Source organism: Anolis carolinensis, unplaced genomic scaffold (assembly GCF_035594765.1).
Source record: "Anolis carolinensis isolate JA03-04 unplaced genomic scaffold, rAnoCar3.1.pri scaffold_13, whole genome shotgun sequence".
Taxonomy (NCBI): domain Eukaryota; kingdom Metazoa; phylum Chordata; class Lepidosauria; order Squamata; family Dactyloidae; genus Anolis; species Anolis carolinensis.
The window spans coordinates 17,594,617-17,618,236 of record NW_026943824.1 but is presented as its reverse complement, the minus strand read 5'-3'; the positions used below and the strand labels follow the sequence as shown (position 1 = coordinate 17,618,236).

The 23,620-nt window shown below is 41.5% G+C and overlaps 1 protein-coding gene across 1 annotated transcript in view; it reads right to left on the bottom strand.

Annotated features, from left to right (window-relative positions):
- Positions 1–23,620, bottom strand: part of LOC100562512 (glucagon receptor) — a 47,857-nt gene that overhangs the window by 21,727 nt on the left and 2,510 nt on the right. The window contains exons 2-4 of the mRNA XM_008121030.3: positions 13,041–13,169; positions 8,130–8,226; positions 935–1,042 (exon numbers count right to left, since the gene is read on the bottom strand). Of these exons, the coding sequence (XP_008119237.1) occupies positions 935–1,042; positions 8,130–8,226; positions 13,041–13,115 (280 nt within the window). The 5' untranslated portion in view covers positions 13,116–13,169. The remainder of the gene's footprint in view (positions 1–934; positions 1,043–8,129; positions 8,227–13,040; positions 13,170–23,620) is intronic.

The window sequence follows — 23,620 nt, the reverse complement described above, 5'->3', positions numbered from 1 at the left end:
CAGAAACCTGACTGGGATCTGCACGCATCATCCAAAAATACATCACACAGTCCTAGACACTTGGGAAGTGTTCGACTTGGGATTTTGTGATACGAAATCCAGCATGTCTATCTTGTTTGCTGTGTCATAATAAAATAATAAAAATAGAGTAAAATAAATGTAATATTAGCAACAATAATAGAGAAAAATGATAAATGTACCATATATTCACGAGTATAAGCTGACCCAAATATAAGCCAACCAGGACCCTCACCCGAGTATAAGCTGAGGGGGGCTGTTTCAGTCTTTAAAAAAGGGATGAAAAACAGGCTTATATTTGAGTATATACAGTATATTATATTATTAGTATAGCATAATGGCCATAACATGGCCATACAGCCCGGAAAACTCACAGCAACCCAGTGAGTGTGGCCTGTAATGAGACAAGCTGATCATCACAGGATGTCTAAGCCCAACACCGCTGGAGAAATTATACTGTTTAGATGGTATTGCACTACGTGACATCCGTCGGGAAGTAGCAGCCAGCAATGAAAGGACCAAGGCAGTGACATCTCCGGCCCATCCTCTCCTTAAATCAAGAAAAAGCTTGCTAAGATCTACCTACAGAGACACTTGCAAGAACACCTCAGCAAGCAAGAGTCCAAAAGTGGCAGACTAAAACCCAGATGTGTCATCCATAAACAGAGAGACATGAAAATTTAGATTTGAGTAATCTCAGTTTTACGGAGATGTGAAATTCATCTGTAAAGTCATTCGTCCTGACCTCAATTCTTGCAGGCCTGGCATTTCAGGACCAAGGACAGCTACTGTTCCCGGGGATATTGATTTCCACCTAATGCCAACTTCAACCTACCCTGCCGGAGTGGTTGGACTTCTCCAGGGAGGAAAAAAATGATTTGGTCTCAGAAGTGCAAATGGATGTTTGACAGCTCACCTTTCTCGTACCAGGGCAGGTAGAAAGGGCAGGAGACGTTGACCACGGCACCTGGGCTCCCATCCGGCCAGCACGCATACATGTCAAAGGTCCGGTTGCAAAAGATCCCTGGAAGAAAAAGCAGTGATAATGGACCGGGTTGAACTGTTGAATCTGCTGACCTAAAGCTTGGCAGTTCGAAGCTACAAGTCAGGGTGAGCTCCTGCTGTTAGCTCTAGCTCCCAACTCACCCGTTCTTATGCTTGAAATTTCTCTCTGAGTGATGATACGACGATCGTCCTGAATCAATCTGTCAACCTTTTGCTTGTGAAACTTGGTGGTTGCCGTCACAGGACATCCAACTCTTTGTTTGTCACACAAGTCTGTTCCCACCTCAACATCTTTAAACTTACTTGCCCAACGACGCACAAGACTCACATCAACACAATCGCCATAAACATCTTGCATTCCCTGATGATTCTCCTTTGAGTAACACCTTCTGCTGTCAAGAATTCAGTGACTGCACATTGCTTAAGTCGCATTGTGTGCAGGGTTCCATACGTCGCTCTTTAACAACACAACCGTTCAATGCTAAGGCTTCCCCGTCTGCGCAGGGTTCCATACTTCACACTTTAACAACACAACCGTTCAATGCTAAGGCTTCCCCGTCTGCGCAGGGTTCCATACTTCACACTTTAACAACACAACCGTTTAATGCTAAGCCTTTCTGTCAAATGGAACTGTATGTGCAGGGTTCCATACTTCGCACTTTAACAACACAACCGTTCAATGCTAAGGCTTCCCCGTTTGCACAGGGTTCCATACTTCACACGTTAACAACACAACCGTTCAATGCTAAGGCTTCCCGCCAAATGGAACTGTCGAGGAGAGTCTACTGAACAAGCCAGACCCTGCCGCAGACCAGGACTGACATCTGTTGAGGAGTTACGAAGGTGGAGGCATTACTTTTCATTCAACCTTCGTATTAATTTTGGACTGTAACTCCCAGAAGAGGACCCCGGTGGCGCAGTGGGTTAAACCACTGAGCTGCTGAACTTGCTGACTGAAAGGTTGTTGGCTTGAATCAGTGGAGTGGAGTGAGCTCCTGCTGTTAGCCCCAGCTTCTGCCAAACTAGCAGTTCGAAAACATACAAATGTGAGTAGATCAATAGGTACTGCTCCGGCGGGAAGGTAACGGCGCTCCATGCAGTCATGCCAGTGGCCACATGACCTTGGAGGTGTCTACGGACAACGCCGGCTCTTCGGCTTAGAAGTGGAGATGAGCACCAACCCCCAGAGTGTGAGTAGATCCATAGGTACTGCTCCAGTGGGAAGGTAACAGAGCTCCATGTAGTCATGCCAATGGCCACATGACCTTGGAGGTGTCTACGGACAATGCCGGCTCTTCGGCTTAGAAATGGAGATGAGCTCCAACCCTCAGAGTCGGACACGACTGGACTTAACGTCAGGGGAAAACCTTTACCTAACTCCCAGAATCCCCCCCCCCCCCAGATTCAGGATTCTGGGAGATCGAATTAAATTCTAACTTTTCCAAGTTGTGGGGGTGAAATATAGTCCTCGGGCTCAGAGTTTTACAAAGTTAGAGATGGGCTGCTTCCCAGAATTGCCTCTGCTTTCTCGCTCGCAGTATTTGCACAGGGATTACGTTTTATGAAGACACCATAATCTCTCCGAACAGTATTGGCCTGGGACTTTTCACTGCTTGGGAAAGTGGAGAGCTTGTGCACACAATGTTAAATCTACTCAAACACATTTAAAGGGCATCCGTGCCTATGGAGAATGTGTGCTTATCGTGAGTCTCCCTGCAAGGCCCAATAGTCCAGAACCGGGATTTCACGCTCTTTATTTCATGGCTTGTCCAAAAACACAACCCACCTTTTCCAGATTAGAATAAAATGGGTGGGAGATGGGATGTAGTCTAGTCTGGCTCTCCATGGAAAAGAAATAATCCTGGAATGGGACAACCACCTATACGAGGGTTGAATGAAAAGTAATGCCTCCACCTTCGTAACTCCTCAGCTGATGGGAGTCCTGGTCTGCGGCAGGTATTGCCTTGTTCAGTAGACTCTCCTCTACAGTTCCATTTGGTGGGAAGCTTTAGCATTGAACGGTTGTGTTGTTAAAGTGCCAAGTCTGGAACCCTGTGCAGACTGGGAAGCCTTAGCATTGAACAGTTGTGTTGTTAAAGTGCCAAGTCTGGAACCCTGCGCAGACTGGGAAGCCTTAGCATTGAACAGTTGTGTTGTTAAAGTGCCAAGTCTGGAACCCTGCGCAGACTGGGAAGCCTTAGCATTGAACAGTTGTGTTGTTAAAGTGCCAAGTCTGGAACCCTGCGCAGACTGGGAAGCCTTAGCATTGAACAGTTGTGTTGTTAAAGTGCGAAGTATGGAGCCCTGCACAGACGGGGAAGCCTTAGCATTGAACGGTTGTGTTGTTAAAGTGCGAAGTATGGAACCCTGTGCAGACTGGGAAGCCTTAGCATTGAACAGTTGTGTTGTTAAAGTGCCAAGTCTGGAACCCTGCGCAGACTGGGAAGCCTTAGCATTGAACAGTTGTGTTGTTAAAGTGCCAAGTATGGAGCCCTGCACAGACGGGGAAGCCTTAGCATTGAACGGTTGTGTTGTTAAAGTGCGAAGTATGGAACCCTGTGCAGACTGGGAAGCCTTAGCATTGAATGATTGTGTTGTTAAAGTGTGAAGTATGGAACCCTGTGCAGATAGTCAGTCAATGCGACTTAAGCAACGTGCAGAGAATCCATCTATTCCTGATAATGAAAGAAGATCTGCTGGGACATCATTATGCTTCTGATGAAGACATTGAGAGAACTGTGAGACGCCGGTTGCGGAAACCGAGTATCGACTTCTTCTGTGACGGCTTCAGAAAACTTGTTCATCATTGGCAGAAATGTATCCAATGGTCTGGTGATGATGTGGAAAAGTGAATAGTGGTCGTTAATGAGCACATTCTAAGGATTATTTCTGCGTTTGATTTATTAAAATACTTCCATCCAAACCCAAGTAACGAAGGTGGAGGCATTACTTTTCATTCAACCCCCGTAATTTCCTCCCAAACTCTGCTTCAACCAAAACGCAGGACTCTCGGCTTCCAATACAGCTCCCTGTCTTCAATACAGTATCTTTATAAATAATCTTCTTATTTTTAATACAAATTCTCCCATCCCCATTCTTGAAACAATAGTTCCCGGTGCTTTAATTGGATTCTGTCAAGCTGTGAGTACCGACACACAAACGCACACCCGCTCTCTTGCAGGAAAGAAGCTCGGCATGAATTTGTGCCCCCTTTCTGAGGTGTGATCTTTATCTGCCGCTAGAAAAAAAAAACTTGCCAACAAGAGCAGCATGACCAGGATTTTTAGTTCACAACATTGGCTTCTCAGAGGCTCTGACTACTAATAGGTCCCAGGATTGGTAGCAATTAGACATGTCCAAAAAATCGTTTTGAATCGTATATCGGAATTATTTCGGATTGTTCTCGCTTTGAACCATTGTTGGCCCATTCTCTAATTGTCTCTTAATGTTTCGTTAATTCCCCCCCCCCAATTTTTTTAAATATATTTTTTAAAATATATATTTTTTTAAATTTGTTTCTGCAACCTACCTAGAATGGGAGCTTAGCGCAGCCTAACATGTCTGCCGCTCCCCGGCCAATCAGAAGCTTCCACGATGGACACAAAGGTGGGGGCTAGGGTTGATGAGGATAGCTCAAGAAATGAGGGCGGGAGAACCCTGTAAAAGTTCCTTTTTTTTGGCGATTGCGCATGCGCGTCCGCCATTTTAGAAACATTTAGAATCATTACGAATTTTTGGAAATATCTGAAATTTTCTGGGTGAAAAAATCGGAAATACTTTCTATATCGAAGCGCCAGCGCCCACTACTTTAGAAACGAGAATTGAAACATTTTTTTCATCGATCGGACATGCCTAGTAGCAATGCTTGGAGAACCGAGGTTGGAAACAACCAGCCTAGAAGACGAACCCAACTGGCAGCTCCATTGGATTTTCATCAGGACACCTTGCACGGATTAACTACTTCAGGAATGGCAATCTGTGGCCCTCCAGATGTTAATGAAATACTATTCATGTCATCCCTGGAGTCCAACAACATCTAGAATAGTGGTGTCAAACTTTCCTGGATAGATGATGATATGGATGGCTCACCTCTGATCTAGAAGGTTCTAGGTTCCTCAACCCTGAACAATACGATGTGATGTGAGCAAATTACAAGTCATTGTCTTTATTATTTATTTTCAACACTTATATCCTCTCTTTCCTGGTCAAAAGATGAATGGCACACCTCTGATCTAGAAGGTTCTAGGTTCCCCAACCCTGAGCAATATGATGTGATGTGAGAAAACTACAAGTGATTGTCTTCGTTATTTATTTTCAACACTTATATACTCTCTTTCCTGGATAGATGATGATATGGGTGGCTCACCTCTGATCTGGAAGGTTCTAGGTTCCTCAACCCTGAACAATACGATGTGATGTGAGAAAACTACAAGTGATTGTCTTTGTTATTTATTTTCAACACTTATATACTCTCTTTCCTGGATAGATGATGATATGGGTGGCTCACCTCTGATCTGGAAGGTTCTAGGTTCCTCAACCCTGAACAATACGATGTGATGTGAGAAAACTACAAGTGATTGTCTTTGTTATTTATTTTCAACACTTATATACTCTCTTTCCTGGATAGATGATGATATGGGTGGCTCACCTCTGATCTGGAAGGTTCTAGGTTCCTCAACCCTGAGCAATATGATGTGATGTGAGCACACTACAAGCCTTTGTCTTCATTATTTATTTTCAACATTTATATCCTCTCTTTCCTGGATAGATGATGATATGGATGGCTCACCTCTGATCTAGAAGGTTCTAGGTTCCTCAACCCTGAGCAATATGATGTGAGCAAACTACAAGTCATTGTCTTCATTATTTATTTTCAACACTTACATATTCTCTTTCCTGGATAAAACATGATATGGGTGGCTCACCTCTGATCTAGAAGGTTCTAGGTTCCTCAACCCTGAGCAAAATGATGTGAGCAAACTACAAGTGGTTGTCTTTATTATTTATTTTCAACACTTATATACTCCCTTTCCTAGACAGATGATGATATGGATGGCTCACCTCTGATCTAGAAGGTTCTAGGTTCCTCAACCCTGAACAATATGATGTGATGTGAGCAAACTACAAGTTATTATCTTCATTATTTATTTTCAACACTTATATATTCTCTTTCCTGGGAAAAAGATGAATGGCATGCTTCTGATCTAGAAGGTTCTAGGTTCCTCAACCCTGAACAATACGATGTGATGTGAGCAAACTACAAGTCATTGTCTTCATTATTTATTTTCAACACTTACATATTCTCTTTCCTGGATAAAACTCTCTTTCCTGGATAGATGATGATATGGATGGCTCACCTCTGATCTAGAAGGTTCTAGGTTCCTCAACCCTGAGCAAAATGATGTGAGCAAACTACAAGTCATTGTCTTCATTATTTATTTTCAACACTTACATATTCTCTTTCCTGGATAAAACATGATATGGATGTCTCACCTCTGATCTAGAAGGTTCTAGGTTCCTCAACCCTGAGCAAAATGATGTGAGCAAACTACAAGTGTTTGTCTTCATTATTTATTTTCAACACTTATATACTCTCTTTCCTGGATAGATGATGATATGGATGGCTCACCTCTGATCTAGAAGGTTCTAGGTTCCTCAACCCTGAACAATACGATGTGATGTGAGCAAATTACAAGTCATTGTCTTTATTATTTATTTTCAACACTTATATCCTCTCTTTCCTGGTCAAAAGATGAATGGCACACCTCTGATCTAGAAGGTTCTAGGTTCCCCAACCCTGAGCAATATGATGTGATGTGAGAAAACTACAAGTGATTGTCTTTGTTATTTATTTTCAACACTTATATACTCCCTTTCCTAGACAGATGATGATATGGATGGCTCACCTCTGATCTAGAAGGTTCTAGGTTCCTCAACCCTGAACAATACGATGTGATGTGAGCAAACTACAAGTCATTGTCTTCATTATTTATTTTCAACACTTACATATTCTCTTTCCTGGATAAAACTTGATATGGATGTCTCACCTCTGATCTAGAAGGTTCTAGGTTCCTCAACCCTGAGCAATATGATGTGATGTGAGCAAACTACAAGTCATTGTCTTCATTATTTATTTTCAACACTTATATACTCTCTTACCTAGACAGATGATGATATGGATGGCTCACCTCTGATCTAGAAGGTTAGAAGGTTCCTCAACCCTGAACAATACAATGTGATGTGAGCAAACTACAAGTGATTGTCTTCATTATTTATTTTCAACACTTACATATTCTCTTTCCTGGATAAAACATGATATGGGTGGCTCACCTCTGATCTAGAAGGTTCTAGGTTCCTCAACCCTGAGCAAAATAATGTGAGCAAATTACAAGTGGTTGTCTTTATTATTTATTTTCAACACTTATATACTCCCTTTCCTAGACAGATGATGATATGGATGGCTCACCTCTGATCTAGAAGGTTCTAGGTTCCTCAACCCTGAACAATACGATGTGATGTGAGCAAACTACAAGTTATTATCTTCATTATTTATTTTCAACACTTATATATTCTCTTTCCTGGGAAAAAGATGAATGGCATGCTTCTGATCTAGAAGGTTCTAGGTTCCTCAACCCTGAACAATACGATGTGATGTGAGCAAACTACAAGTCATTGTCTTCATTATTTATTTTCAACACTTATATACTCTCTTTCCTGGATAGATGATATTATGGATGACTCACCTCTGATCTAGAAGGTTCTAGGTTCCTCAACCCTGAACAATATGATGTGATGTGAGCAAACTACAGGCCATTGTCTTCATTATTTATTTTCAACACATATACTTTCTTTCCAGGACAGAAGATGATATGGATGGCTCACCACGGATCTACAAAGTTCTAGGTTCTCCAACCTTGAGCAATATGATGTGATGCAAGCAAACTACAGGTGATTTTAACCAGTCTACTACACAGCTCAGTAAGGTCAGACCAATACTTTCCTATATTCTAAGCTTTCAATTTGGGTGTGTCCATGGGAATTGGAGTGCTCGATGTTCACTTTAAAAGCAACAACAACCATTGACCAAAGAAAGGAAAGTTTCTCACCTGTGGGATAGGGATCGTTGGCCATTTTCTTAAAGCACTCATCCCTGTATTGCATCCACTGTTCCAGTGTCTTTTCCAAAACCTTGGCACTGCAGCTCTGCAACAAAAACATCCGCTCAAATGAGATATTGTTAATGTGGGATTTGTGTATCGATAGTGTTTCAATGCAATTTGTGCCCTGCTTGTATTGCAACTGATTGCATCATCCAGATTGTACCATAGTGTGGAAAGAGTTAATTGCCAAGAAGCTATGATGACCTTGATGTGTGGCTGGAACTAGGGAGTATCCAGACACAAGTGTTTGTGCATAACGATTGCATCAGTTCAGTTCAGTTGAGTTCTGTCTGCCTAGAGTTCGAGCCAAGTTCTGTTGGAGAACAGAGCAGTCCTGTGTTCGTCCCAGCAGTCAAGGTCGGATCTCCAGGTGCCAGATGGACATTCTAGTTTAGAGGAGGATAATGAGTTAGACAGGAGGGGAGCGATAACTCACCGAAGGACGGAACGAGAATGTTTGCGGAGAAGCAAACGGTTGCTTTTGAAACGCTCTAATGAGCAATTTTCTCATGGAAGAAAGACCTTGGATTTTCCTTTCCTTTCAACATGGTCCTACTGTGTTTCCCCGAAAATAAGACAGTGTCTTATATTATTTTTTGCTCCCAAAGATGTGCTAGGTCTTATTTTCAGGGGATGTCTTATTTTTCCATTAGGAAGAATTCACATTTATTGTTGAACAAAAAAAAAAAAAAGAATTTTTTTTATATACTGTACGGTAGTTTTCATCACAAACCAACATAACCAAACCAGACAAACTGTGACTCCTGTCAAGAATTTCTTGTTATTACCATTATTTCCATGTACAACTCGTATGTACATTTACCGATCCTGCATGCTCTGGTGTTCTGTTCATTGGGCATGCTTCCAAGCAAAAACTTTGCTAGGTCCTACTTTTGGGGGAGGCCTTATATTTAGCAATTCAGCAAAACCTCTGTTAGGTCTCATTTTTTGGGGATGTCTTATTTTTGGGGAAACAGGGTATGATGGTTTATTTTTCGTGTCAAAAGCATTGCATAATTAATACATTTTAAAATGATGGGGGGGGGGAATTAAATCACAAGCAACCAAATAGTTTTAGACCAAAAGCGGGCAACAGCAACTGCATTGTCCGTATCTTTAAGCAACTCCTCATCCGTACATGAGGCAGGACATTGTGGGCAAGCAGACATATGCGGAGTTGTGTTGTCGAAAGCTTTCGTGGCCGGGATCACAGGGTTGTTGTATGTTTTCCGGGCTGTGTGGCCATGTCCCAGAAGTATTCTCTCCTGACGTTTTGCCTACATCTATGGCAGGCATCCTCAGAGGTTGTGAGGCATGGATAAACTAGGCAAGGAAGGTAAATATATATCTGTGGAGAGTCCAGGGTGTGACTTCTTGGGGAAGTTCTGTTTGCTTGTTTCACTATAGTTCCAGGCATCCTGCAGCCAGCCTGGTGAGTAACTAGAGGATTTTTGCAACCATAGAGCCCAAATCTGCTTTGATGATGAGCTTCACCTATACCAGGGGTCCCCAAACTAAGGCCCGGGGGCCGGATGCGGCCCTCCAAGGTCATTTACCTGGCCCCCGCCCTCCGTTTTATAATATAATATTTTTATATCAGTTTTAATAATATAATATATTGTATATACATATAATATTGATAATAATCTTACATTATACAATATAATACTAATAGTAATACCATATAATAATATTAACAATATGGTATATATTACATATTATATAATAGTATAGTGGTATAGTTCAAGATAGTAATATATAATGCTAATATTGTGTTATGCTAATAATATAATATATTGTATGTACATACAGCTGCTCTGAGTTCCCTTCAGGGTGAGAAGGGTGGGATATAAATGTAGTAAATGAATGCAGTAAATAAATAATCAATTTTAGACTTAGGCTTGGCCAAAGTCTGACATGACTTGAAGGCACACAACAACAACAACAACAACAACAACAACAACAACAACAACAACAACAACAACAACAATCCTAATTAACTTGACTATCTCATTGGCCAGTAGCAGGCCCACACTTTCCATTGAAATCCTAATAGGTTTATGTTGGTTAAAATTGTTTTCATTTTTAAATATTGTATTCTTTCGTTGTTGTTGTTGTTGCACTACAAATAAGACATGTGCAGTATGCTTAGGAATTTGTTTGTATTTTTTTTTCAAATGATAATCCGGCCCCTCAACAGTCTGAAGGATTGTGGACCGGCCCTCTGCTTAAAAAGTTTGGGGACCCCTGACCTATACCGTTAGGACTGCTAGGACTTGGCGGAAAATGCCACGCTCTTTGTCCTCGTTTCAATGTCGACTAGAGAAGGACCAAAGTCCCAAACGGAGGGCAGCCTACTTTCTGCTTCGCTCCAAGGCTTTTGCTATTTCCTCAGCCGCTGCCGTCCACAAGTCTTCCGCCATCGATCTTCCTTCTGACATTACTCAAGCCTTTCCAATATATCATAGCAACCAGAATATTGCTCCTTTTTGCAGGAACGGAAGCAAACCCGCTGAGTTTCCCCAGCGAGTGGTCATCCTTCGCACACACAATAACACCGGCACTGCTTCTGCCGTTGACACAATGCAATCTACAATTCAGATTGAATGCAGATTGACACTGCTTTAACCGACTTGGCTCAAACACTATAACCGTAACTAGCTTTGCCCGGTCATGCGTTGCTGTGGCTTATGGGAATCCTTTGTTGGCCAGGTGGAATAGCAGTGAATAGCCTTGCAGTCTCAAAGCCTGGCTGTTTCCTGGAGTAGCTGGAGCTTTTTGTTGTATGAACGTAGAGGCATGGATGAGGGGTTGTGCTGCCAAGTTTAGTGTTTTTGGGATGTGTAGTTTTGTTGTTTTGTCCTAGGCCGAAATTTCATTACTCTTTTATATATATAGACTAGCTGTGCCCGGCCACGCGTTGCTGTGGTGAAGTCTGGTGGTATGGGAAGTAAAGTATTGAGGAATTGGTGGTAGTTAAGGTAAAGGGTCCCCTGGGCTGAGTGGGTTGCTAGGAGACCAAGTGAGCGGAGCTTAGCCTTCTAACTGGCAGCAATTGGATAAAAACAATTATTCCTCTCCCTCTAATTAGGACTTTATTTTTCTTTCCTTTTTGTTGTATCAACCTAGAGGCATGGATGAGGGGTTGTGCTGTCAATTTTCGAGGTTGTGGGGTGTTTACTTTTGTTGTTTTGTCCACTGCCGTGATGCCATCACTCTTTTATATATATATAGATTGCGTATTTATGCTTACCATTTGTATTATTTTAAATTGTTGTATGGTTCTGTTCATTATGTGAATTTTATTGTATTGCATGGTTTTTATCGTGTTGGAAACCGCTCTGAGTCCCCTGAGGAAACAGGGCAGTATATACCGTATATACTTGAGTATAAGCCAACCCGAATTTAAGTCGAGGCACCTAATTTTACTACAAAAAACTGGGATAACTTATTGACCCGAGTTATGAGCCGAGGTTGGGAAATGAAGCAGATACTGGTAAATTTCAAAATGAAAATAGATACAGTAGAGTCTCACTTATCCAACATTCGCTTATCCAACGTTCTGGATTATCCAACACAGTCTGCCTTTTAGTAGTCAATGTTTTTGTAGTCAATCTTTTCAATACATTGTGATGTTTTGGTGCTAAATTCGTAAATACTGTAATTACTACGTAATGTTACCGTATATTGAACAGCTTTTTCTGTCAAATTTGTTGTAAAACATGACGTTTTGGTGCTTAACAATATACAGTAGAGTCTCGCTTATCCAACATTCGCTTATCCAATGTTCTGGATTATCCAACGCAATTTTATAGTCAATGTTTTCAATGCATTGTGATATTTTGGTGCTAAATTCATAAATACAGTAATTACTACAGAGCATTACTACATACTGAACTACTTTTTTCTGTCAAATTTGTTGTATAATATGATGATTTGGTACTTAATTTGTAAAATCATAATCTATTTTGATGTTTAATAGGCTTTTCCTCAATCTCTCCTTATTATCCAACATATTCGCTTATCCAACATTCTGCCGGCCCGTTTACGTTGGATAAGTGAGACTCTACTGTAATGTTACTGTATGTTAAACTGCTTTTTCTGTCAAATTGGTTGTAAAACATGATGTTTTGGTGCTTAACAATACAATAATATATAATACTCTATTATACTATAATAATAATAATATAATATATTGTATATACATATAATATTTCTAATAATATAATGTAATACATTATAATAATAATAAACTATTATAATGGTATATTTATATTACAATAGTCTCACTTATCCAACATAAATGGGCCGGCAGAACGCTGGATAAGCGAATATGTTGGATAATAAGGAGAGATTAAGGAAAAGCCTATTAAACATCAAATTAGGTTATGATTTTAAAAATTAAGCACCAAAACATCATGTTAGACAACAAATTTGACAGAAAAAGTAGTTCAATACACAGTAATGCTATGGACACAATCTGGCTACCAATATGAAAAAAAAATCCAAAATCAAGACAATAAATAAGGAGCAGCACTCTGAAACAGAAGAATTCCAGACAGGAATCAATCAGGGTGCAGCTAACGACTCTGAACAAAGGATTCCCCCAGGCCAGGAGGTGAGGCTGGGAAGGCTATTTAATGCTAACAATTCCCCCAGACCAGGAGGTGAACTGCAATTGCTTGGGAGGAAATACACTTTGGTAAATGCTGAAGAAATAAATAAAAGTAGTTGAGACCGTAAGGTGAGCTTTCTTTTATGGGAATTAATATTGGTGAATTTTTCATCGGAAAGATCAATAACGTCCCTGGCAAAAACGTGCCTCCCTCCTCCCTGCAGTTGCTTTGATGCGCTTACCTCCATGAAAATTAGGTTTATCCAGAGGGAATGAATTAGCTTCACTGCACACGGAGACCACGTTGCCGCTCGCATGGTGAGCTACAGCTCTCGGCAAACGGGAAAACCTACTGCAGCTGAATTGCGGTCCTGCCGAGAAAGGGAAACAAAAGGGAAGGAAAGGTGTTTGCGGTGACCTCTGGTTAACTCACTTTCAAAGCCTTGATAGAGACAGAAACAGCCTATGATGGACCATTATCCGGCCGGTTGTGTTGTTAAAGTGCGAAGTATGGAACCCTGCGCAGACGGAGAAGCTTTAGCATTGAACGGTTGTGTTGTTAAAGTGCAAAGTATGGAACCCTGCGCAGATGGGGAAGCCTTAGCATTGAACAGTTGTGTTGTTAAAGGGCGAAGTATGGAACCCTGCGCAGACGGGGAAGCCTTAGCATTGAACGGTTGTGTTGTTAAAGTGCCAAGTATGGAACCCTGCGCAGACGGAGAAGCTTTAGCATTGAACGGTTGTGTTGTTAAAGTGCAAAGTATGGAACCCTGCGCAGATGGGGAAGCCTTAGCATTGAACGGTTGTGTTGTTAAAGTGCCAAGTATGGAACCCTGCGCAGACGGAGAAGCTTTAGCATTGAACGGTTGTGTTGTTAAAGTGCAAAGTATGGAACCCTGCGCAGATGGGGAAGCCTTAGCATTGAACGGTTGTGTTGTTAAAGTGCCAAGTATGGAACCCTGCGCAGACGGAGAAGCTTTAGCATTGAACGGTTGTGTTGTTAAAGTGCAAAGTATGGAACCCTGCGCAGATGGGGAAGCCTTAGCATTGAACGGTTGTGTTGTTAAAGGGCGAAGTATGGAACCCTGCGCAGACGGAGAAGCCTTAGCATTGAACGGTTGTGTTGTTAAAGGGCGAAGTATGGAACCCTGCGCAGACGGAGAAGCTTTAGCATTGAACGGTTGTGTTGTTAAAGTGCAAAGTATGGAACCCTGCGCAGATGGGGAAGCCTTAGCATTGAACGGTTGTGTTGTTAAAGTGCGAAGTATGGAACCCTGCGCAGAAATGTCTCCAACTGTCTGGTGATGATGTGGAAAAGTGAATAGTGGTCATTAAAGAGCACATTCTAAGGATTATTTCTGTGCTTGATTTATTAAAATATTCCCATCCATACCCAAGTTACGAAGGTGGAGGCATTACTTTTCATTCAACCCTCATAAGAATAAAGTTGTTGTTGTTGTTGTAGTATTATTATTATTATTATTATTATTATTATTATTATTATTATTATTATTATTATTATATGAGTTCCCATGGCCAGAAGTTAGCAGGGTGCTGATTCAGAACATTGCACTGGAAAGACCACATCAGCTCCCGTTTCTGATACAGAACATATGCCACCCAGTAGTCGCCATCTGCTCGCACACAGAAACCCATATTTAATCATCTAGAGCTGATGCGGTCTATCCAATGCAATTTTCTGAATCAGGAACCCAAATAACCCCAGGAACAGATCTAAAAATAAAGACACCAAGGTCCACATGGGGAGGAAGGAGGAGGAGAAGCAGCACTCAGGAGGCTCATTATATAATAATAATAATAATAATAATAATAATAATAATAATAATAATAATAATAATGATGCCCTGGCAGAATATGGAAAGCAAAGTGAAGAACCTGCTTTGATTGAAGTCAAAAATCAGAAACTCCTCAAAGCACAGCAGACAAAAAACCTGTACAAGAAAACCGCACTACAAACTAGAGCTGACAGCTGGCACAACAAAACATTGCCTGGAAAGTTCCTTGACAAAATTGAAGGAAAAGCTGAGAAGGAGAAGACCTGGCTCTGGCTCACGAATGGGACCCTGAAGAAGGAGACAGAAGGCCTGATCCTTGCAGCCCAGGAGCAAGACATCAGGACAAAGGCAATTAATAATAATAATAATAATAATAATAATAATAATAATAATAATAGAAGACCTGGCTCTGGCTCACGAATGGGACCCTGAAGAAGGAGACAGAAGGCCTGATCCTTGCAGCCCAGGAGCAAGACATCAGGACAAAGGCAATTCAGGCCAAGATCCAAAAATCAGCCGATGACCCAAAATGCAGACTCTGCAAGGAAGCCGACGAAACCATGGATCATCTCCTCAGCTGCTGTAAGAAAATCGCACAGACAGACTACAAACAGAGGCACAACTATGTGGCTCAAATGATCCATTGGAACTTATGCCTCAAGTACCACCTCCCAGCAGCAAAGAACGGGTGGGATCACAAACCTGCAAAAGGAGAATGAGCACGCGAAGATACTGTGGGACTTCCAAATCCAGACTAACAAAGTTCTGGAACACAACACACCAGACATCACAGTTGTGGAAAAGAACAAGGTTTGGATCATTGATGTCGCCATCCCAGGTGAAAAACAACAGGAAAACCTCAGCCGCTATCAGGACCTCAAGATTGAGCTTCAAAGACTCTGGCAGAAACCAGTGCAGGTGGTCCCAGTGGTGATGGGCACACTGGGTGCCGTGCCAAAAGATCTCAGCCGGCATTTGGAAACAATAGACATTGACAAAATTATTGCAAAAGGCCACCCTACTGGGATCTGCCCGCATCATCTGAAAATACATCACACGGTCCTAGACACTTGAGAAGTGTTCGACTTGTGGTTTTGTGATATGAAATGCAGCATATCTATCTTGTTTGCTGTGTCATAATAATAATAATAATAATAATAATAATAATAATAATAATAATAATAATAGCCGCGCACCATTCTTTAGTTCTTGTGGACCACAGGTTGGGAACCACTGATTTGAGTTTGAACTAAAATCCAGAGTGGATTCGAATGCCATTGACTTTTTCCAAGAGAAAAGGAGCTTTTTCCCAACTCTGGTAGAAACTGTCTTCACATTATGTAACTGTGTTGTAAGTGATCGACATAACTTAACAGACAATTATAACGATCTTTCATTCCAAAGAAGATCTCAAGAAGAAATTGGAGCAAAGCCATAAAGGAAGCACTCGACAAAAGGGTCAACCACTCAGTTAGAAAACGTTGCCTCTGTATTTAGTGTCGGCTCCATTCTCCGAAATCAATAAGGTTCCTGGTTCCAGCTTCTTTTCAAGGAAGGCACCTGATGAAAGAGACCACGGGCTGAAAAAAAAAACCCAACAAGCACAGAAGGACTGACTCATAATTCTTCCGTCATTGAGTCTCTGTTGCAATTCTTCCCAAGTGCAGAAAAAGCCATCCTGCAATGCCCGGGCTCATTAGGCTCTCTTCCTCAAACTCGTGGCTCGCTTTCATTTCAACATGAAAAAGTACAAGTTTCTGAGTCCAGTGATTAAGCTCTGCTCTGCCGTCTGCATTCCATACTTGCAGAAATATTGGAAGATAGACTAGGATGAAATACTCCAAAATCAGGATTGTTGTTGTTGTTGTTGTGTGCCTTCAAGTCATTTCAGACTTAGGTCAACCCTAAGTCTAAAGTTTAGGACAGAGGACTTAGTCTGGGGACCCCTGATCCAGACGATCTCATAAGACCATCGGTAAGGAAAGAGACCCTCAAAGACCATCTAGATGATCTCATAAGACCATAGGTAAGGAAAGTGTCCTCCAAAAGCCATCTAGATGGTCTCATAAGACCAAAGGTAAGGAAAGTGATCTCCACAAGCCATCTAGATGATCTCATAAGACCATAGGTAAGGAAAGTGTCCTCCAAAAGCCATCTAGATGGTCTCATAGGACCATAGGTAAGGAAAGTGATCTCCAAAAGCCATCTAGATTATCTCATAAGGCCATAGATAAGTAAAGAGACCTCCAAAGACCATCTAGATGATCTCATAAGACCATAGGTAAGGAAAGAGACCTCTAAAGACCATCTAGATGATCGCATAAGACCATAGGTAAGAAACGGGAACCTCAACGGCCATCTAGATGATCTCATCAGACCACCAGAAGACCATAGGTACGGAAAAGGACCCTTAAAGACCATCTAGATGATCTCATAAGACCATAGGTAAGGAAAGGGACCCTCAAAGGACATCTAGATGGTCTCATAAGACCATAGGTAAGGAAAGTGACCTCCAAAAGCTATCTAGATGGACTCATAAGACCATAAGTAAGCAAAGAGACCTTCAAAGACCATCTAGATAATCTCATAAGACCATAGGTACGGAAAGGGACCCTCAAAGACCATCTAGATGATCTCATAAGACCATAGCTAAGTAAAGAGACTTCCAAAAGCCATCTAGATGATCTCATAAGACCATGGGTAAGGAATGTGTCCTCCAAAAGCCATCTAGATGATCTCATAAGACCATAGGTAAGAAAAGGGAACCTCTACGGCCATCTAGATGATCTCATCAGACCTCCAGAAGACCATAGGTATGGAAAGGGACCCTCAAAGACCTTCTAGATGATCTCATAAGACCACAGGTAAGTAAAGAGACCTCCAAAGACCATCTAGATGGTCTCATAAGCCCATAGGTAAGGAAAGTGACCTCCAAAAGCTATCTAGATGGACTCATAAGACCATAAGTAAGGAAAGTGACCTCCAAAGACCTTCTAGATGATCTCATAAGACCATAGGTAAGTAAAGAGACCGCCAAAGACCATCTAGATGGTCTCATAAGCCCATAGGTAAGGAAAGTGACCTCCAAAAGCTATCTAGATGGACTCATAAGACCATAAGTAAGGAAAGTGACCTCCAAAGACCATCTAGACGATCTCATAAGACCATAAGTAAGCAGAGAGACCTCCAAAGACAAAACTAAGTCTAAAGTTTAGGACAAGGGCCAGGTCAATGACCTCGAATTAGAAGCTTGCAGGTTGTTTGAGGGAAAAAATCACAGCAGGAAAGCCAAGGTTTTCAGGGAACGCGAGTCCGGTTTCCAATATAAGCAAGCATCACACTTGGGCGATTTGACTGCGGCATGGCTCACGTCCAGCCTGCCTATTTCCGTGGCTTTTTTCCCTCATTGCAATTCATAAACCGCAGAGCATTTTTTTTTTAATATACAAACGAATGATCGCTTCCTGCTCTTTCTCTGGCGAAGAAGGCGTTTTCTTCAGATGTTTGTTGTCAATCCCATCAACTTTAATTGAGAGCAACGAGTATTTCTAATATTCCTCCCGAAAGGGAAGGATGGCGGGATCTAAACATGCCCGGAAACACCAGGTTGTGATCCGACAACACGACGGGAACAAACAGCTTTCATGTCAGGCACTTATGCAGAGACACGTCTCCCGCGGAAAAGTTTCTAATGAGCCCTAAAGCCAGGAAACGGAAAAAGTTGGATTTTGAATACTGTTTGATCATCAAGGGCCCTTTCAAAATACTCAATTTCGGGGCTGCGATTCGGCATCCTCCTTATCCTATTACAAACCCAAGCATAGTACCCAGGCTGTTGTTATTATGCAGGACTGCAACTCCCATCATACGAGGGTTGAATGAAAAGTAATGCCTCCGCCTTCGGGGAGGATTTTAATAAATCAAACGCAGAAATAAGGGAGCGGGATTGTTTTCTTCTGCCCTGGAGACTGGGACTTAATGGAGCCATGGGTTCAAATGACAGGGAAGGAGATTCCATTGAATATTTATTTATTTATTGACAGTATTTATATCCCGCCCTTCTTTCTCACCCCGAAGGGGACTCAGGTCGGATTACAATGAACACATATATGGCAAACATTCAATGCCAACAGACAAACAACATATATAGACAGACACAGAGGCATTTAACATTTTTTTCCAGCTTCACGATGCTTTGAACTCATGACCTCTCGGTCAGTAGTGATTTATTGCAGCTGGTTACTAGCCAGCTGCGCCACAGCCCGGCCCTTCAATATGACTGTACGAGCTGTTCAACAGTGGAACTCTCTGCCTCAGGGTCCGGTGGAAGCTCCTTCCTTGGAAGCTTTTAAACAGAGGCTGGATGGCCATCTGTTGGAAATGCTTTATTGTGCTTTTCCTGCATGGAAGAAGAGAGTTGGACTAGATGACTTTTGGAAGTCCCTTCCAACTCTTTATTATTATTATTATTATTATTATTATTATTATTACTAAGTAGATTCTGGATGGCCATCTATCAGGACTAGATGACCTTTGGAGGTTCCTTCCAACTCTTGGATTCTATTATTATTATTGGATAAGCAAGTCTTGGATAAGTGAGACTCTACTATGCTTATATATATAAGCATAGTAACATGCTATGCCAATTAGATATATATATACACACACACATATATGTACAGTAGAGTCTCACTTATCCAACATAAACGGGCCGGCAGAAGCTTGGATAAGTGAATATGTTGGATAATAAGGAAGGATTAAGGAAAAGCCTATTAAACATCAAATTAGGTTATGATTTTACAAATTAAGCACCAAAACATCTTGCTATACAACAAATTTGACAGAATAAGTAGTTCAATAAGTAGTAATGTTATGTTGTAATTACTGTATTTACAAATTTAGCACCAAAACATTGTAACAATGACTACTAAAAGGCAGACTGCCTTGGATAAAACAGAACCTTGGATAAGTGAAGCTTGGATAATTGAGACTCTACTGTATATAATATATATATACACACAGACACATAGAAACATACCATTTTCCCCCAATCTCGCCACCGCCCCATTCTCACTTGTGTATTTTATATTGTACTAGCTTTGCCCGGCCACGCGTTGCTGTGGCTTATGGGAATCCTTTGTTGGCCAGGTGGAATAGCAGTGAATAGCCTTGCAGCCTCAAAGCCTGGCCGTTTTCTGGAGTAGCTGGAGCTGTTTATTGTATGAACGTAGAGGCACGGATGAGGGGTTGTGCTGCCAAGTTTAGTGTTTCTGAGATGTGTAGTTTTGTTGTTTTGTCCTAGGCCGAAATTTCATTACCCTTTTATATATATACAAGCTGTGCCCGGCCACGCGTTGCTGTGGCAAAGTGGTGGTGGTATTGGTTGAAAATTGTTGTGTAATTTTTATTTGACTTTATTTGCATTTTTTTATTAATTTTATTATAAGTTATATTTTTATTTATTATATTTTATTATTTTCTTGTATTATTTTTTAGTTATTTTCTGTTATTATAGTATTTTATTGTATTAATTTTTAGTGTTTTTATTATTTTTATTGGGTTGCTAGGAGACCAAGTTGGAGGAGCTTAGCCTTCTAACTGGCAGCAATTGGATAAAAGCAATTATTCCTCTCTCTCTAATTAGGACTTTATTTTTCTTTTCTTTTTGTTGTATCAACCTAGAGGTGTGGATGATGGGTTGTGTTGTCAAATTTCGAGGTTGGAGGGCCTGTAGTTTTGTTGTTTTGTGGGTCGCCGTGATGCCATCACTCTTTTATATATATAGATAGACTAGCTGTGCCCGGCCACGCGTTGCTGTGGCTAAGTATGGTGGTATATATTACAGTAGAATCTCACTTACCCAACATTCGCTTATCCAGTGTTCTGGATTATCCAATGCAGTCTGCCTTTTAGTAGTAAATGTTTTTGTAGTCAGTGTTTTAAATTCATTGTGATATTTTGGTGGTACATTTGTAAATACAGTAATTACTACATTACTGCATGGGACTACGTTTTCTGTCAAATTTGTTGTATAACATGATGCTTTGGTGCTTAATTTGTATAATTATTACCTAATTTGATGTTTAATCGGCTTTTCCTGAATCCCTTCTTATTATCCAACATATTCACTTATCCAACGTTCTGCCGGGGTGTTTATGTTGGATAAGTGAGACTGTACTGTATATTTATAATCCTTTATTATCTGCTTAGAACTGGATTATATGAGGCCCCTTCTTCACAGCTGGATAAAATGCACACTGAAGTGGATTATATGACAGTGTGGAGTCACAATAATCCAGTTCAAAGCAGATAATATAAGATTCTAAATGGGTTATATAGCTGTGTGGAAGGGCCTTGAGTCTACACTGCCATATAATCCAGTTAAAATCTGATAATCTGTGTTTTATAGGCAGTGTGGAAGAGGCCTAAGTGAGGCCTAACTCTGCCTGTCCCCTGGGCTGAGTGGGTTGCTAGGAGACCAAGTGGGCAGAGCTTAGCCTTCTAACTGGCAGCAATTGGATAAAAACAATTATTCCTCTCCTTCTAATTAGGACTTTATTTTATTTTTATTTTTGTTGTATGAACGTAGAGGCATGGATGAGGGGTTGTGCTGCCAAGTTTAGTGTTTCTTGGATGTGTAGTTTTGTTGTTTTGTCCAGGCCGAAATTTCATTACCCTTTTATATATATAGATTTAATAATCTGGTTTTCTTGTATTTGTTTGTTTGCCTTGCTTGTGAAAGACCTATGGTCCAAGCATCGAATAAACTAAACTTGAAACTCCTTTCTGTTGAAATTGTCCACATGTGTGTGGATTTCTATGGCTTCTCTGCAGGAAGCAGCCAGGCTTTGAATCTGCAAAGCTATTCAATGCTAATCCAGGGACATTCGATCCAGACTCATCCTGCCTTTGCTCTATCATTACCCAGGCCGTACCGGACAATTTTACACCAACCTGATGCTCTCAGATGCCAACCCAGTTATAACCCAGTTGGATCCCAGTTATGGATCTAACAGTTAACAATCCAACTATCACATAATAATAATAATAATAATAATAATAATAATAATAATAATAATAATAATAATAATAATAATTTTATTTTTATACCCCGCCACCATCTCCCCAGAGGGACTTGGGGCGGCTCACAGATATAAAACAAGCATACAATGGTATTAAATACAAAAACACACAAATAAAATTAAAAGGCATAAAATAAAATTAACTGAAATGTAAATCAGTTATTTTCACCCCAGACTTCTGCCCTTTCCATCCCTTTTTTGTCCAATCCCTTCTCTAAAGAGTTTTGTATTTTACCCTTCAACATACCTTTGTTTTATTTAGTCTCTTAGATCTTATGCGACTGTACCCCACTTATGCTGCTCTATGACCGTAATAAAGATTTTTGATTCGATTTGATGGCCATACAGCCCGGAAAACTCACAGCAACCCAATAATAATAATAATCCTCGCAACCTCTGAGGATGCCTGCCATAGATGTGGGCGAAACGTCAGGAGAGAATGCTTCTGGAACATGGCCAGACAGCCCGGAAAACTCACAGCAACCCAATAATAATAATAATCCTCACAACCTCTGAGGATGCCTGCCATAGATGTGGGCGAAACGTCAGGAGAGAATGCTTCTGGAACATGGCCAGACAGCCCGGAAAACTCACAGCAACCCAATAATAATAATAATCCTCGCAACCTCTGAGGATGCCTGCCATAGATGTGGGCGAAACGTCAGGAGAGAATGCTTCTGGAACATGGCCAGACAGCCCGGAAAACTCACAGCAACCCAATAATAATAATAATCCTCACAACCTCTGAGGATGCCTGCCATAGATGTGGGCGAAACGTCAGGAGAGAATGCTTCTGGAACATGGCCAGACAGCCCGGAAAACTCACAGCAACCCAATAATAATAATAATCCTCACAACCTCTGAGGATGCCTGCCATAGATGTGGGCGAAACGTCAGGAGAGAATGCTTCTGGAACATGGCCACACAGCCCTGAAAACTCACAGCAACCCAATAATAATAATAATCCTCACAACCTCTGAGGATGCCTGCCATAGATGTGGGCGAAACGTCAGGAGAGAATGCTTCTGGAACATGGCCACACAGCCCTGAAAACTCACAGCAACCCAATAATAATAATAATCCTCACAACCTCTGAGGATGCCTGCCATAGATGTGGGCGAAACGTCAGGAGAGAATGCTTCTGGAACATGGCCAGACAGCCCGGAAAACTCACAGCAACCCAATAATAATAATCCTCGCAACCTCTGAGGATGCCTGCCATAGATGTGGGCGAAACGTCAGGAGAAAATGCTTCTGGAACATGGCCAGACAGCCCCGAAAACTCACAGACACCCAATAATGAAAAAATATTATAAGAATAGTTGCATATTTTAAATTGAGATAAAGTAAACATTAAGTTCCGTTGTGACCGACTCTGGGGGTTGGTGCTCATCTCAATTTCTAAGCCCAAGAGCCGGTGTTGTCCGTAGACACCTCCAAGGTCATGTGGCCACTGGCATGACTGCATGGAGTACCGTTACCTTCCCGCTGGAGCCGTACCTATCGATCTACTCACATTGGCATGTTTTCGAACTGCTAGGTTGGCAGAAGCTGGAGCTAACAGTGGGAGCTCAGGCCGCTCCCTGGATTCGAACCTGCGACCTTTCGGTCTGCAAGTTCAGCAGCTCAGCAAGGTATAAATAAACATAATAATAATATTAAGGTAAAGGTAAAGGTTTTCCTCTGACGTTAAGTCCAGTCGTGTCCGACTCTGGGGGTTGGTGCTCATCTCCATTTCTAAGCCCAAGAGCCGGCGTTGTCCGTAGACACCTCCAAGGTCATGTGGCCACTGGCATGACTGCATGGAGTGCCGGAGAAGTACCTATTCATCTACTCACATTGGCATGTTTTCGAACTGCTAGGTTGGCAGAAGCTGGAGCTAACAGCAGGTGCTTATTCCGCTCCCTGGATTCGAACCTGTGACCTTTTGGTCTGCAGGTTCAG